Source organism: Jaculus jaculus, chromosome 12 (assembly GCF_020740685.1).
Source record: "Jaculus jaculus isolate mJacJac1 chromosome 12, mJacJac1.mat.Y.cur, whole genome shotgun sequence".
Classification (NCBI taxonomy): domain Eukaryota; kingdom Metazoa; phylum Chordata; class Mammalia; order Rodentia; family Dipodidae; genus Jaculus; species Jaculus jaculus.
The window spans coordinates 48,588,918-48,605,943 of record NC_059113.1 but is presented as its reverse complement, the minus strand read 5'-3'; the positions used below and the strand labels follow the sequence as shown (position 1 = coordinate 48,605,943).

Genomic DNA, 17,026 nt, shown 5'->3' with positions numbered 1-17,026 from the left:
CAGGACACAAATCAGTTCCTGCTCTATAAAGCAGTTTACAGAGGGTCTGATACACACGACTGTATTCACTATACTGCCTCTGGTGGCCAGTGGGATAACAGAAAAATCAAATCAAATTTAAGCTTGAAACAGTCATTTTGGGGTGGGAGTGTAGCTCACTACTAGAGCACTGGGTTAGCACACACAGCAGCCTGGATGTGCACGCCAACAGTCCAAAGCAGAGCAATGCACAAGGGTTAGTGTTTTGTGCAAAAATGAAAGGAATGCGCATACATGGAAGTAGATGCAGCAGGAGTGCAGGGACACAGGTTCACCGACTGCTTGTTTCCACGGCTGTCTTCTGTTTTGAAATTACCCTGCAACAAACTAACTACACAGCAGCTGGTCCCTGGAGCAAGTGGTCCAAATGGAAAGTAGATTGGGCTTCAGCGTTGGGGAATGAGTCCTAAAGATGTGAATCTCTTCCCTCCACAACAATATAGCAATGAATCTCTTCTGCCTTCCAGGATTAACTCCTAAATGGGGGTCAAGGCCATGTAGGCAAATAAAATCCAGAAAGAAAAGTCTTTAAAAAAAGTAATTTATCTCATCAACCAGTCACCAAAAAGAAAAAAAGAACATTGTTACAAAAAGTGGCTTTTTTTTTTTGTTTTCTAGAACTACTTCAATATAACAATTCCCTACCAATGAAAGCCAAGCAAACAACCTTAGAATAAAATGGAAGGCTCTAGTCTGAGTTCAGTCATTTGATCTTGCCATGGAGACTGAAAGAGTGTACTAGACTGGATTCTAGTTTTCGGGGTGAACTGAATGAACTGTATGGCCAAGGAAGATGTTTCATTTTTCTGAGTATTTACTGCCTCTTGAATACTTGCAATGACAGAAGGTAAGATCTTTTGAGATACCTTCTAGCTGTAGGATTTATAACAGGATTTTGGGATTCAGGAACAGTTCTTAAACTCCAAATCCTTTGCTTATATACTTTTTTAAAAAAAGAATTGAAATAAACAGACTGAGAAGGATAGATTATACATTATTACATTTATTCAGGGGAGTCTGTAAATCATTCATGTGGCCTGAGAGTCTATGTGGGAAGCTGAGCATGGGCATGGAGGGAAATGTGAAAAGTGTTTTCTCAGGGAAATTTTAAAACACCAAAGCTAAAAATAAAAACTAAAAACAGAAACATAAAATGTAGTAAGATAGTATAGATGAAAATATTGTACCAGTACTGGGAACTGGGACCTCTGAAGTTCAGGTATGAAGAGGGGAGCAGCCAAGAAGGGGAGTAGAAGTTGGCCTGCTGATGAGCTGTTATTACTGTTGTGGTGGGCTTTACCTTCAGGCTCAGGTGATTAGCGGATTAGTCTGGACTCTGCGGGCAGCTAGGGAAGAGGCCAGAACACCTGAGAAGGGGTTCTGAATTCTGTTAAAGCCGGTGGTGTGACATTTCTTTTGGTTCCTTGGCTCCACCTTTGGACACTTCCCTTGCTGACTACCTGAAAATAAAGCTACCTGACTAATTCCCCCTTGGGATTAGTGGGCACTGATTTTCATTTGTTTTCTTCATAAAATAATTTAACAGCAAAGAGCTTAAAAAAGACGGTGCTCCCTATCATAAATACAGTTTAAACACTGAAATAAACACACAGAAACATTCGGGAACAGAAATAAGAGGAAAAAGACTGCAAGATGGCTCAGCAGTTAAGGTGCTAGCCTGTAAAACCTAACCTCCATAGTTCAATTCTCTAGTACCACATAAGCCAGATGCACAAAGTAGCACATGATCTACAGTCCTTTGCAGTAGCTAGAAACGCTGGCATGCCCATTCTCATTCATTCATATGCCCTCCCTCACTCACTTGCTCTCTCTCTCTCACTGCCAAGCATGGTGGCACACACCTTTAATCCCAGCACTCAGGGGCACAGGTAAGAGGATCGCTGTGAGTTTGAGTCCAGCCTGACACTACAGAGTGAATTCCAGGTCATCCTAGGGCAAGATACTACCTCAAAAAACCAAAACAACCAAGAACAAATAATAATAAAAAAAAAGAGAACAGAAGATCAGGTGCGGTGGTCCACGCCTTTAATCACAGTACTTGGGAGGCAGCAGTAGGAGGATCATGTTGAGTTTTAGGCCACCCTGAGACTACATAGTGACTTCCAGGTCAGCCTGGACTACAGTGAAATGCTACCTCCAAAAGCCAAAAGCAAACAAACAAAACAAAAGGAATGAGAGCAAAATAAAGAAGAGCTCGCTTGCTCTATGTTCTCCTAGAAGATCTGTAAAGTGGGATGCTAGTTTCAGGAGTCACCACACGAACAATGAGTGCCACTTCAGAAGCAGAGTAGCACACACAGTAATTACGGTCATGAGACGTACTGGTGTAACCTGAGCTTCATTAGGTGAAGTGTTTGTTTTCACATAGTATCTGAACATTTCGTTTGGACTGACCTGAGTCCTGTACACACAAGATCAGTGATCTTTCATTATTCCAGAAAGAAAAAAGTGCTAGTTGATCTCTGAGCCAATGTGCTTTGCCTCACTCCCTGGCTCATAGCTGCCCATCAAGGCTTCTTTCCCTTTTGGAGCAGGCACGGCCTAGCGTTAGCTCTTGCAGAGGACAGGGGGGAAGAGAGCTGCAAGGTCACAGCTCTGGCAGAAGGGCACTGCTGCTGCACCTCTGTTCCTGCACTCCTTGACTGTGGTCCACCAGGCAGACAAGGACAGTGGCCCCCAGCACTATAGCAACGAGGCAGCAAGACTCGGGCTGTTGCATGACCAAGATAACACAGTCACTGGCAGCTGAAGCCTTCACAATACAACCAGTATGCATGACAGAAAAGCCCTGTCACACGACTAGACATCCCACACAGATATCCTCAGGATTGGGGCTCACTGTTGAACAAGCCACACCTCCACCTACCAGTGCATTTCCTACCATAGTCCCATACCATGAATGGAAACTCGAGGTCCACACACTCAGCTTTATTGAGCATGTTTTCCATGTGGTTTTGAAATCAAACTGAATCTCAGCTCTTGAAAGGAGTGTGAAAAAGAACACAACTTACCAAATGTGCCATAAAATCCTCTAGGTCCACAGGTGCCCACGCCATATTTCTTTAGAGATGCTAAGGCTGCTGCCTTTATTGAAGTAAAAAGTTTTAACAATTTACCCATTAAGAGGTCAAAACTGGTGTTTTATATTCTTGAACCTGAACAGTTCTTTCGCTGGCTCTCTTACTCCTTTAACTATGACAATTCTAACTGGTTGGAAGTAAATGTAGATGTAACAACTCATACATTTGAATTCATGGGAAGTTACAGTACCCTGACTCTGATGATCTCAAGGCCTTTATCCGTTGTACATTTGTGGATCTGAGTCTTTCCTGAAATAGGTCTGCTAGCCCACAATCCTAGCAGGACATGGAGAAAATTTCCTCACTATTCTCTATTATTCAAGTCTGAATTCCTGGGTGCTTTGATGCCCCCTCCCACTAAGCCCTTTAGACATGTGTGCCTCCCACTATAATCCCCAAGTTTATGAAAGGACACTGGGAAACACTTCTCCCTTTCTGACAATCCACATGTGTCTTTTATGTCCATTTAGTTCAGAAAGCTATGCCATATCACACTTCAGTACTATGTGCTACTTACCTTAACCCGAGGGTTATCCAGTAATCCAAGAAAATTAAAGCAGGCAAAGTTTACACATTCTTTCCCATTTACCACAATATTGTGGCTTGGAGGGCTAGGGAAAAGGGAAAAGAGACAAAAAGTGGTTAGCTTGAGCACCCACAGAGGGCCCATGCTAGCTTATTACCCAAGAGTGGTTGGCTTCAGCACTGAACTGTGGCCAGTGCTCACATATTACCAATGACCAGTTGGTTTAGGCACCCACCCATGGACCGTGCTAGTTTATTACCAGAGTGGTTGCCTTCAGTACTCACCTGTAGCATGTGTCAGCATATTACATTGGTGACAAGCATAGCACAATTGTGCTGTTTGTTATTCTACACTGTTTGCTTTTCCACCGTCTCTTTTATTCATTTCTTTAAAATTTTTATTCATTTATTTGAGGGGTTGGGGGAGAGGACTGTGTGGGAGAGAATGGGTGCATTAAGTCCTCTTGCTCCTGCAAACAAATTCCAGATACATGTACCACTTAGTGCCTCTGGCCCTACATGGGGAAATCGAACCCAAGCCAACAGACTTTGCAAGCAAGTGCCTTTAAATAGTGAGTTATTCCCCAGCCCTATATTTTTGGTTTTTAACTACTAGAAAATGGTAAATTAAAAACTAATAATCTTTCCATTGGTCTCCTCTTTAAGAAGCTCACCTATACTACTTAAATACAATATGGTTCTGAAATAAAATCACACACTGATCTTAGCAGATGAAAACATGTTATCAGATGAAGTTCAACATCCATGTACAAAGTTAAATTCTTACAAAAGTAAGATCAGAAGGGAATAGTCTCTAATGTTAAGGACCAACCCTATATCTTGCATTTGAAAGTGGTAAATTAAAAATTAAGTATCTTTCCATTGGTTCTGTTCTTTAAGAAGCTCACCTATACAACTTAGATACAAAAGAGAAGTAAGCTGCAATTCCAAGACTTATGAATAGTATATTTTTGGCTTGGTTTACAAACTTGTTTAAGAAAGAAGTAGCTAGCATGCCATCGCAGAAGAAACCCTGGAGTCAAACAGGGAGGAAATAGAAAAGGATCAAGATCAAAGGGAAGAACAGGCAGTGAGTTATGACCTGACATAGCTAAGGTGCTGAAAATAAATGTCATCTACAGGAACCTACTAAAGGAATATCTGGGATATGGTTCTAATTTCTGAAGCTGATGCTGGGAGGACCACCTATACCCTACCCAACCCCTCAAAAAAGTATTAGGATAGTCAGCTACACAGGAGTCAGAGCTGAACACAGCTGGGATGAGAGAACAGGATCTTGGGGAGACACGCTGCTGACCCCTTTGCTATAATACCCTCAAGCTGTAAGGCATACTTCAACAACTTGACTTCAAACTATTCAAGGTAATCTATACCAAAGCCTGCTGCGATAGCCTGTTGAGGGCATTCTATAAGAACTTTAGCACACAAAGAATAAACTATGAAGAATAAATACAAGCCATGTGTGGGAGCTAAGGCCTACACCACCACCACCACTGTGAAGTGGTAGATGCATTCTTACAGTCTAGTCTAGCCTACAAAGCAAGTTCAAGGCCAGCCTGAGATACACAGTGAGTTTTTGTCTCCCTCCTCCACCCCCATCAAAAAAGCAAGATTCAGGGATGATGCTCTATGGTAGAGCACTTCTTTAGCACAAGAAGGACCTATGTTTGAATCTTAAGAACATGCGCGCACGCACGCACACCCCCCCCCACTGCCCATCCAAATTGAAAACTGTGAGCGAGAATGTGCAAACAACACTGATGCAGAAGTACCAGTACCCCAGAACACGACAAAACAAGGAAGCATCAAGGATCAAAAGCATAAACACAAAGGTGGAGGCACTTGAAATACTGAACAGACTATTGCACAAGTTTTTAACAAAAGACATGAAGCAAATCTCAACAAGAGTTCTGGAATGGGACTAGAGGGATGGCTTAGTGGCTAAGCACTTGCCTGTGAAGCCTAAGGGCCCCAGTTCGAGGCTCGATTCCCCAACACCCACATTAGCCAGATGCACAAGGTGGGGCGCAGGCATCTGGAGTTAGTTTGCAGTGGCTGAAGGCCCGGGTGCACCCATCCTCTCTCTCCCACTCTCTCTCTCTCTCTCTCTGCCACCTTCTCTGTCTGTCACTCTCAAATAAATAAACAACAACAAAAAAAACAAAAATAAAAATAAAGAGTTTTGGAATGACCAGAAAGGGTATTATCTAAAACATGGTTTCCAAATGTGTGGAATCAATCACAAATCACTAAGACAATGGCTCAAGGAATGCCTTATGCTTGATTAAGGAATGATGAAAATTAGCAAAGTTAAAAAGAAAGTACGATTACAAAAGCACAGGCTGCATGTAGAATAGTAATAAGGAATTTAATCCCTTAAATACGAGTCTACTCTCCACTATGTACAATTTTTAAAGTAGCATATTCATTTCGTACTATAGCCTGTGCTAAAAAAGATATGAATTCATGTATTACTTTTACTTTTCGCAGAGAATGGAAATAGTCATACAGATGCTGCCCCAGGCTTCATAACAGTGATTCTAGAACAAGCAGTGACACTTCATCTTCCAAAAGAAAACAGAATCCCAATGCTTATTAGACACTAGAACTGCTACTAGGAAAAAAAAAAATTGTGTGTGTGTGTGTGTGTGTGTGTGTATAATAAAATTAATGAATATCATAGGTACACAAGAACGGAGCTGGCTCAGTGATTAAAAGCACTTGCTTGCAAAGCCTGTCAGCCTGAGTTCATTTCCCTAGCCACAGACAAAAAGCTGAATGCATAAGGTGGCACAAGCATCTGGCATTTGTTTGCAGCAGCAAGAGGCAACGGAACGCACCCATGCACGCACACACACACACACAAATAGAAAAGGAAGTAAAAACAAACTATTCAATTAAAATATACTTTTGAAATAAAATCATATACTGATCTTAATAGATGCAGACATGATATCTGATGAAGTCCAACATCCATGTACAAAACAAAACTCTTAAAAAAATAAGATCAGAAGGGAATATTGTCAAATGTTAAGGTCTGTGTATGTCTGTAAATATAAAGTGGGAGACAATGATGTCATTCTCTATAAGAACAGGAACAAAGCAAGGGTGCGTGCCATCTTAGCATTCAGCATAGCCTAAGAGGCCAGACTAATACTATAAGGTAAAGATAGAAACAAATAGACCTGTGCACATGTATATGACCACTTACACAATGATTACTTTCAGGTGATAAGAACCATCTTATATAAAAAAGCCAACAGAACCAAGATACTATTGGAATTCATGGTGAGACTAATATACAATGTATGATAAATACAAAATATCTGTACTACCAAGAAAAATAGAAATGAATAAATGGAAGAGTTATGATATTCCTCAGAAAACAAAGTTCAATACATTAAAGATATTTTGCAAAAGCAAACTATAAACTCAATCCAAATTAAAATTCCTTTAACACTTCTAAAGAAGTGCCACAAACTGCAATAATTTAATTGAAAAGTTCGTAAGTGGTTAAATGAATTTACAAGTAAGGAGAAAGATATTATACAGACAGAAGCAAGTATTTCAGACCTCATTCCTACCAGGTTTGGCTCAGGAGCAGGTAGGCAATGATATTAATGAGAATCTGGACTACTGGAGAACTGTAGATATACAACCTATACAAACTATACTTCACAAATACTTGGCAAATGCGATGAGATACCCCAGAAACCACTAGGTTACACATCCCTCCCCCAGGGGATTACATCAAATAACCATATGCACAGGTAAATTCCAAAAAAGAACTTAAGGTAGTTTAGAAGAAATAGCAGAAAAAAATATAGAATACCTTTGCAACCTTGAAGAAGAAATGAAGCATTAATACCTTGTACAACATGTCTGTTCTCTGAAAAGCATTATGCTAAGTAAATAAGCTGGACATAAAAGGCCACATACAGGGTTGACGAGATTGCTTAGTGGTTAAAGCATGTGCTTGCAAAGACTTAACACTCAGGTTCAATTCCCCAGTACACACATAAAGCTAAACACACAGGTGGCACATGCTTCTGGAGCTCATTTAGAGTGGCTGGAGGCCCTGACACACACATACACACACACACTCTCTCTCTCACTCTCTCTCTCACTCTCTCTGCTTCTCCTCAAATAAATAAATATTTTTTTAAAAAGGGTCACTTGGTATATGGCTTTTTTATACAAAATACCCAGAACAGGCACTCAAAACAGACTGCAGACTGATAGCTGTTAGGGCCCATGAGCCAGATACAGAGAGGAAGAAATGAACCTGGGACTTTTTTTTTCCTTCCTTCCTTTTCAAGGTTGGGTCACTCTAGCCCAGGCTCACCTGCAACTCCCTCTGTATTCCCAGGCTGGCTGTTGGGATTAAAGGCATGAGCCATGCCTGGCGTAGGATTTCTGTTGAGTGGGATGAAAATGATCTAGAATTGCCTAAGGACAACAATGGTACATCTCTGTAAATATACTGAAAACCACTTAATGGTATACTTTAAAAGAATGAATCTGATGGTACATGGACATCCCAATAAGGTTTTTACTTATAAAAAAAAGAAAGAAAATTCACTTTTATGTCAACTCAGTACTGAAAGAAAAGACTGCATAAATGGAAGAAACATAACATTTAATTTATCAATATCAACAAAAACATCCTTTGAGGGATGGGGACAGAGCTCAGTGGACAATACTTGCCTTGCATGGTAGTTCAAGGCCCAGGGTCCCACTCCCAGCACCATGAAAACAAACTTCAGAATCTCTGTCTCTGTCTCTCCCTAACTCCTCTCTTTCCCATTATTTTGAGACAGAATCTTACTAAGTTGCCCATACTGGTCTTGAATTCATTCAATAGGCCAGGTAGCTTTTAAATCTGTGATCCTCCTACCTCAGCCTCCTGAGAAGCTGGGATTAAAGGCCACTAGGCACAGATTCTTGTAATGTAGGTTTTCCAAACAATATGCATAAAGCTCAACTATAATGAAAACATTATAATGTTGAATAAGGAATGCTAAGGATCACCAGATCAAGAAAAACAGGTAAGATATTTAGTGCTGGGGCTGGCAAGATGGCTTAGTGGTTAAGCGCTTGCCTGTGAAGCCTAAGGATCCCGGTTCAAGGCTCGATTCCCCAGGATCCACTGATGCACAAGGGGGCGCATGCATCTGGAGTTTGTTTGCAGTGGCTGGAAGCCCTGGTGTGCCCCTTCTCTCTCTCTCTGTGTATCTCTCTGTCACTCTCAAATAAATAAATAAAAATGAACAAAAAAAATTATAAAAAAAAGATATTTAGTGCTGTATAAAAGTGTGAAATCAAAACCATTTTATATTGTAGAAGAAACACCTTCCTCAGGCCCATCTCTGGAGTCCGAGTATACGGGAGAAAACTAAGAGAGACAGATAGAACAACCCATGCAGAAGATAAAGGAATTTCCAAGTCAAGATACAGGAGACTCCAGGACCACTCTGTGCTGCACGTAATATACCAACCAGTCAAGACTGAAGCAGGACACAGAGTTCTAGGAAGAAATAAAAAGGAACTGAATGGCCAAAATGTTTGAATATTCTGAATAGAGTCACACTAGGAGAGGAATATAAGGCTAAATTTCACACTGCTACATAAAACTAAGTGAAGGAACCATAGAAAATAGTTAACTCTAGGAAAATGAAGAATATAAATGAGAAAATACAGTCATACAGCCCTGGCCTATTTAATGCCTTAAATCACTGTATTTATAAAATTATAATGACTAAACAATCTAGGGACACAGTCCATGGTACCTGACCTCTGTCAGGGGAAAGAGAGCAGGGACAAAGTCATCATATGCATCTGAGTGGCAACATCTGCGCTGCGGCACTCCTGAGCAATTCCTCAGCAGAGCTCCATAGGAGGCTGCAGGCCCTGCTCAAGACCACCTTCTCCCAACCCAAACAGACCTCACACAGGCTGCAGCAGCTCTGGGGAAAGCAAGTGTAGGAATATTTTTATGTACACAATATCTCTCACAACTAATAGACATAATAAAAACCTAGAATGAGAAAAAAAAAGAATCTAGAAACACCACCATGTAAGTTTGAGAATATAGATTTTTTTTCAAGAAAAATAAGCCTCAGTACCCAAACTAAAGATATGCATAACACCCCTAAAATAAAATTTTAAGGCAAGCAGTTTACCTCATTTAAAAAAGGATTATTAGGGCTGGAGAGATGGCTCAGTGGTTAAGTGCTTGCCTGTGAAGCCTAAGGACCCCACTTCAAGGCTCGATTCCCCAGGACCTATGTAAGCCAGATGCACAAGGTGGCGCATGTTTCTGGAGTTCATCTGCAGTGGCTGGAGACCCATTCTCTTTCTCTCTGTCTCTTTCTCTGTCTGTTGCTCCCGAGTAAATAAATAAAATAAAAATATTTTTAAAAAGGAATATTAATAATTAGGGCATCATGGCACACACCTTTATTCCCAACACTTTGGAGGCTGAGGTAGGAGGATCGCTGTGAGTTTGAGGCCAGTCTGGACTATAGAGTGAGTTCCAAGTCAGCCTGGGAAAGAAAGAGGAGACCCTGCTTCAAAAAAAAAAGAAGAAGAGAAGAGGAAAAGAAAAAAAGAGCTGGAGAGACAGCTTAGTGGTTAGGACACTTGGCTACAAAACCAAAGGACCCAGGTCCAAATCCATTGAGGTAGCACACATGCCTGGAGTTTGTTTTCTCTTTCTCTCAAGTAAATAATTTTTTTTCTTAAAAAAAAAAAAAAGAAAAGAAAAGAAAAGAAAGAAAGAAACGTTGGGGCCAGAGAGTTGGCTCAGTTGTTAAAGACACTTGTTTATAAGACTTGCCAGCTTGGGTTCAAGTTCCCAGCCAGCCATGAAAAGCTGGATGGATGATTGTTTGCAGCAAGAAGAAACCCCAACATGCCTATACATGTTTCCTTGTGCAGGCATGAACACACATACATACATATGTGCAAACAGACAAAAAGCAATAAAATAAAAAGGGCTACAACATGAACTGATACACACTTTCGCAAATATGTCTGAAAGAAATTGGACACAAGTGTTCAGTTAGCAAATCCAACTTACCCGGAAACAATGTTGTAGTTGAGAGCAGGATGATCTTTTGAGACAGGAGGGACAAGAGGTTCTGGCTGCCACTCTTCAATCAATTCTTCCTTTTCCTATGGGGACAGGAGTTAGTACAGCATAGAGTAGTCTGTCCATGTACTCTGGTGATATCTAACCTGTGTGCTGGACTAGAAACATAAAATGGAGAGATAGCCAAGCTAGCCCAGGCTGACCTGGAATTTACCATGTCATCTCAGGCTGACCTCAAACTCCAGAGATCCTCCTACCTCTGCTTCCTGTGTGCTGAGATTAAAGGCATGAACCACCATGCCTGACTACTTTCTTATTCTATGCTTAAGATCCTCTTTTTCATGCGGTTTTATAAATGACCTGACCATTAAGAAAATTTATTTTTATGCTCAAGCTTTTTCTCTTTTACTCCACAAGACATCTGACATTGGAGTAACTAGGAAGCTCTTTACAAAAGACCACAGGAAGATCTTTTCCCAACAGGTAGCCTTCACATAGACGCTGGAAACACAGGAGACACTCACCCGTCCCTTTAACCACCCATTACTCCCATCCTACCCTAAGATGGCACTCCTCTCAATCCTGACTTTACCTCGGCCTTGTGCTGTGCCTCCTCTGCTATCTTTCTTTTTCATTTCCTCCCATTACAGAAAGTATTTTAACATAGACTGCACATGTGAGTCCCTTAATTCCCTATTAAAAAGATGTCGCCATTACAATCACACTTCAAATAAAACAGGCTTATTATCTTACCTTGGCAGTAAGGTCAGACCTTTCTTGTAATTTGTAAGTTTTAGAGAAAACAAGTCTGATTATCCAGAGTATGAGAATTCCTTCCAGAATAAGATGGTAAGCAGGTGCCTGTGAGTGATGAAACAAAAACAAAACAAAGAAATGCAAGAAATACTTTCAGGGCTGGAGAGATGGCTTAGCGGTTAAGCGCTTGCCTGTGAAGCCTAAGGATCCTGGTTCGAGGCTTGATTCTCCAGGACCCACGTTAGCCAGATGCACAGTTAGCCAGATGCACAAGCAGGCACACGCGTCTGGAGCAGTGGCCAGAGACCCTGGCGTGCCCATTCTGTCTCTCTCTATATGTCTCTTTCTTTCTGTCCGTCGCTTTCAAATAAATAAAAATAAATAAAAAAAAATTTTTAAAAATTGATACTTTCAAAGCCTGCATGTAAAATATGGCCCACCCACATATGCTGCCTCAAGACCTTCAATCTATTACTTACACCTGACTTCCGAAGTTTCCTGGCCAGGCAAGGTGGTGCACACCTTTAGTCCCAGCAATCAGGAGGCAGAGGTAGGAGGACTGCCGTGAGTTCCAGGTCAGCCTGGGCCAGAGTGAGACCCTACCTCAAAAAACAAAATCAAAACAAAACAAAGTTTCCTGTATGTCTATTCATTGCTTTTCCCATCTCAACAGTTGGCAGCTTCTCCATCATAGGAAAAACTTCTAAATCTGAGACACAATTTAAGTATTTTATTGGAGGGAGAGAATGAATGGACATACCAGGGCCTCTAGCCACTGCAAATAAACTCCAGATGCATATACCCCCTTGTGCATCTGGCTTTGCCTGGGTATTGAGGAATCGAACCTGGGTCCTAAGGCTTTGCAGGTAAGCACCTTTACCATTAAAGCCATCACTCCAGCCCTAATCCCAATATTTTAAAACAGGATCCCAGTATTTTTCAGATCATTTAACTTTTAAACCAGCAGGAAGTGATTGCAAGAAAATACAACACAGCTTCACAAGCCTTCTCTTACCTCTATAGACCCATTGAGAAGTTAATAGAGTTAAGCTGAAACGAGCTTCCATTGCTCTTAGTTTTGCACGCTATTTTTTTTTGCCTTCTATACCCTTACTAAGTTTCCTATTTAATTTTTTTATCTTTATAAAAAATTTGCTTATTTTTATTTATTTGAGATCAACTGATAGAGAGAGAGGGAGAAAGAGGGAGGGAGGGAAAGAGATATATAGAGAGAAAGGTCTTTCAAGTCAATGTGCTGATACCTTTAAGACTACATACATATGTGCCCCCGAGTCCTCAATTTCTGGCTATAGTAATTAAAGACTCTATAAAGTACATAAAGTTGAGAACAGGAACAGAAGCCTCCAAGATGATTTATTTTTCGTGTGCACATGTGTTTATTCAAAGTCTGTGTATGGTGTGGTGTGTATACTTTGTGGTGTGTGTGTACTTGTGTGTCTGGCAGCCAGAAAAGAATACTGGATGTCCTCTTGTCACTCTCCTTTGAGATGAGGTTCCTCCTCCAAGCCACAGCTTCTGTTTGTCAGCAAGCCTCAGGGATTCTCTGGCATGCCCATGCTCAAGATTTTTATGGGGGTTCTGGAAACTCTAAACCTTATCATCTCCAGTAGGAAAGGCCTTCATGCTTAAGTGGTAGGCATTCTTAACCACGGAGCCATCTCTCTAGTCCTCTTAAGTCAATTTTTAAAATGTGCTGACCCCCTTTAATATAATTGTTTGAGGAGTAAGTTTCGATACTCTTAGTTTTCTCATGATTGGGCACAATCAGGCAAACAGGTGTCCGATTCATTAAACCATCCAACCCATGAAGAAATCACCCCAAGAAAAGATGAAAAACTACTAAAGAACAATTAAAAAATATCACAAATGGGGCCGGGCGTGGTGGCACACTCTTTAATCCCAGCACTTGGGAGGCAGAGGTAGAAGGATCACCCTGAGGTTGCATAGTGAATTCCAGGTCAGTCTGAGCTAGAGTGAGACCCTACCGCCAAAAGCCAAAAAGGAAAAAAAAAAAAAAATCACAAATGTCAATTCTTTTCATCCTCAAGAAATGTTACAAGGAGTTCTCCCAAGTGTCAGTCACTTTTTAGGAACGAGATTATTATCGCATCGTTAAATAAACTTAGAAGGGAACGAACATACAATAGAAACTTAAAAGTAATTTCTGGGCTGGTTAAAGGGACGATTGTAAAGCCTGACGGTCTGGGTTCGATTCCCCAATATCTACGTAAAGCATAGTCTTTCATACTTGGAAATCCTAATTCTGCTTACCAAATCCACTCTTCTCCGCACCCGACAGAAAGTTTCCAATTGATCTCCATGCTTTCCCTACAGCCTAAGACTGTTTTCTTCCACCACCTCCTTTCTGCCATCCGTTCCGACTACGATTTTGGGGCGACCTACGTTTCCACAGCGTGCCTGCCACCTTTCCCCTCCCGGGCCGGCAGCAATCGAGGGCTGGATTTCGAACCCAGCCCACGCCCGGGCCAGGCTCTCCCGCGGCCGGGCGCACGACCCTGCCGGCCCAGCCCTGGCCCGGACCGCGGGCACCCACGCGCCGCCGCACCCGCCCCAGGCCAGCGGGTCCGGGTCCGGGCCGACCTCACCTCATAGAGAGCCTGCACCATCTCCACCAGCACCCACTGCTCCGCCACCGTCGCCATGGTCAGCAGCCCGGCTTCCTTCCGGAAGGCGGGTCGCGGGCGCGTCAAATAGTGCGCGGCGCGGCGCGCCCCGATGACGTCAGAGCCGGCGGGCGGGGCGGTTTCTGGTACCCAGTAACCTGCAGGGAGGAGTGCTGGGGAAGGAGCTCTGGAGAACAGGAGCCAATGGCCGTCCAGTTGGCAGTCCTCCGGGAGGGTAACATGAGTGAAACGTGCCCTTTTCAATTACAGCAGCAATCCAGTCAGGCAGTATTTCAAAAATAACCCACAGAATACATAACACATCCTAACCCTATAGTGTGTTGCTTCTCATAATTGTGTCATATATCATAGTCGGGTTGTGCCACTGTGTGTTTAGCTATTCCCATGTTAAAGGACATTGGAGTTTTCCAGTTTCAGGCCAATGCAGGGTAGCTAGGAACACTGGCATACAAAGATTTCTGTGAACACCAATTTTCGTTTCTCTGAGGTTTGTCCAGAAGAACCACTGGTATAGGAATTTCATTTTTTAAAAATTACGAACTGTTTCCCAGAATGTCTGCAGTATTTTTCTTTTCTTTTTTTCTACAATTTTATACATATATAATGAAATTGTAGCATATTACCCCCCAAATTCTCTTATTGCCCCTCCCATACTCACTCAACCAACTTATTCATTTGAGACAGAGAGAGGGAGACAGTGGTCACACCAGGTACTCTAGCCACTGAAAACAAACTCCAGACACGTGCACCATTTTGTGCACCTGGCTTTCATGGGTCGTGGGGATTTGAACTGGGGTCCTTTGGCTTAACAGGCCAGCACCTTAACCACTATTCTTCTCTCCAGTCCTTGATTCCCTTTTATTCTACACCTTTTTCAGTATTTCACAATCCATTCTGGTGTCTAATTATATCTCATTTTGTTCTTTAAATGTACTTATTTGCAAACAAAGACAATGAGAGCGAGAGAGAAGAGGGACAGACTAGGCATGTCAGGGCTTCCAGACACTGCAGACGAACTCCAGATGCACACAATACTTCATGTATCTGGCTTTACATGGGTCCTAAGGAATGGAAACTGGGTTGTTAGGCTTTGCAGGCAAGCACCTTAACCACTGAGCCATCTCACCAGCCCTTCATTTTGGTTTTAATTTGAATTTTCTCACTGGTGATGATACTAGAACCATCTTATATGCTTACTTGACATTACTTGAATGAAAATATACTTTGGTAAGGGAGGGTGCTGGGAAAAGATTATGATCATGGTGTATTAACTAGATGAAAGGAGATTTTCAACAAAAATCTTAAAAAAGAAAAATAAATTTCATTATTTAAAAGTTTAAAAGAAAATATACTCTGGTAGAATATTTGTTCATGTCTTTTCTCCATTTTCCAATTTGATGATTTGTGTTTTATTGTCCCATTTTTAAAAATCCTTGTGTATTTTACATATCTAGTCGTTGTTTGGATAAGTGGTACTTGGGTAGTAGATGTTTGTTTTCTAAAATTTGTATGTTGGAAACCTATTTGTCAATGCAATTATATTATGGTTTGAATGTCAACCCTAAACTCATGGTGAAATTTAATTGCTATTGTAATGCTAATAAGAGTCAGGACATTTAAGAAAGAATCAGGCAGAAGGGTTTCACCCTCATGAGTGGACTAATTCCATTATCATGGAGCAGATTAATAATCACAGGAGTGGCTTTGTCCTGTAAGCCAGCTCTCTGTGCTCTCTTGCCATATGATGGCCTCTGGCAGGTTATGGCCAAGTAGGAAGGACCTCACCTAACTACTGGGCTTTCCAGATTTCTAAACTGTGGAATATCAAGTTCTTTTCTTTGTAAATTATACAATCTGTGGTTCAGTTGTACCAGAAGAAAGCAAAAAAAGATGGTTTTAGGAGGTAGAGGCTTTGAGAGATGGTCAGATATCGTGAGGGTGGAGACCCTGTGAATGAGATAAATGTTTTTGGTAAAGAAGCCCCCAGAGAGTTCTCTCACCTCTTGCACTACATAAGGACACTGTAAGAAGGTGCTGTTTATGAACCAGTACATGGGGCCTCGCCAGGCACTATTAAGGTGGTACTTTAATTTTAGTCCTTCCTGCCTCCAGAACCCATGGTTCTAGCATCTTCAACATACTGGGTTCTCCATTGCAACTTAGGCTTCTCCTTCCTAGCTTCATATAGGGGCCTCTAGGGGCCTTCTTTACAGGGACGCTGATCCTGCCACACATTGCCTGGCTCCAGCAGCTCTCTGGTAATGTGCTGAAAGATACTAAGACCCTTCTCAATCCTGCTTTTTATGCCTGTAACACCAGTGCCACATGGCTGATGCTAGCGGCTCGGAATGGAGCTTGTTTTGCAGTTGTATTACCTTCTGTGAGCTGGCCTAGGATGTTGTTTTGAAGAGGCAGCCCCTTCGTTGTTGCTCTCAGTTTAGGCTCTGTCTTTGTAAATTGAATCTGCATTTTCACACGTTAGAACCTTCAGGGGTGGGGGAGAGGTCTATGGGGATGAAAGACACAACAATTACAGAATAACTTACAAAATGCCAGATTCAAGTACATATATTCCACACAGGGCAAGGTGGGGTCAAAATGACAGGCATTTCCAGATTCAAAGGCTCCACAAAGTGGCCAACAACATGATATAATTAGCTCTATGATATTTAAGGAATGAGACAATAAAGAAAGCTCCTGAAGTTTCCAAGTGAGTATAAAAGGGCAAGTCTCATAAAAGATATTTTAAGGGCTGGAGAGATGGTTAAGTGGTTAAGGCATTTACTTGCAAAGCCTAATGACCCTGGCTCAATTGCCCAGTACCG

The 17,026-nt window shown here is 41.7% G+C and overlaps 1 protein-coding gene across 1 annotated transcript in view; it reads right to left on the bottom strand.

Moving 5' to 3' along the window:
* The window catches only part of Sptlc1 (serine palmitoyltransferase long chain base subunit 1), a 52,982-nt gene extending 38,733 nt beyond the window's left edge, over window positions 1-14,249 (bottom strand). The window contains exons 1-5 of the mRNA XM_045131782.1: window positions 14,163-14,249; window positions 11,533-11,640; window positions 10,768-10,862; window positions 3,658-3,751; window positions 3,072-3,144 (exon numbers count right to left, since the gene is read on the bottom strand). Coding sequence (XP_044987717.1) covers window positions 3,072-3,144; window positions 3,658-3,751; window positions 10,768-10,862; window positions 11,533-11,640; window positions 14,163-14,219 — 427 coding nt within the window. The 5' untranslated portion in view covers window positions 14,220-14,249. The remainder of the gene's footprint in view (window positions 1-3,071; window positions 3,145-3,657; window positions 3,752-10,767; window positions 10,863-11,532; window positions 11,641-14,162) is intronic.
* Between the last annotated feature and the right edge of the window lie 2,777 nt (window positions 14,250-17,026).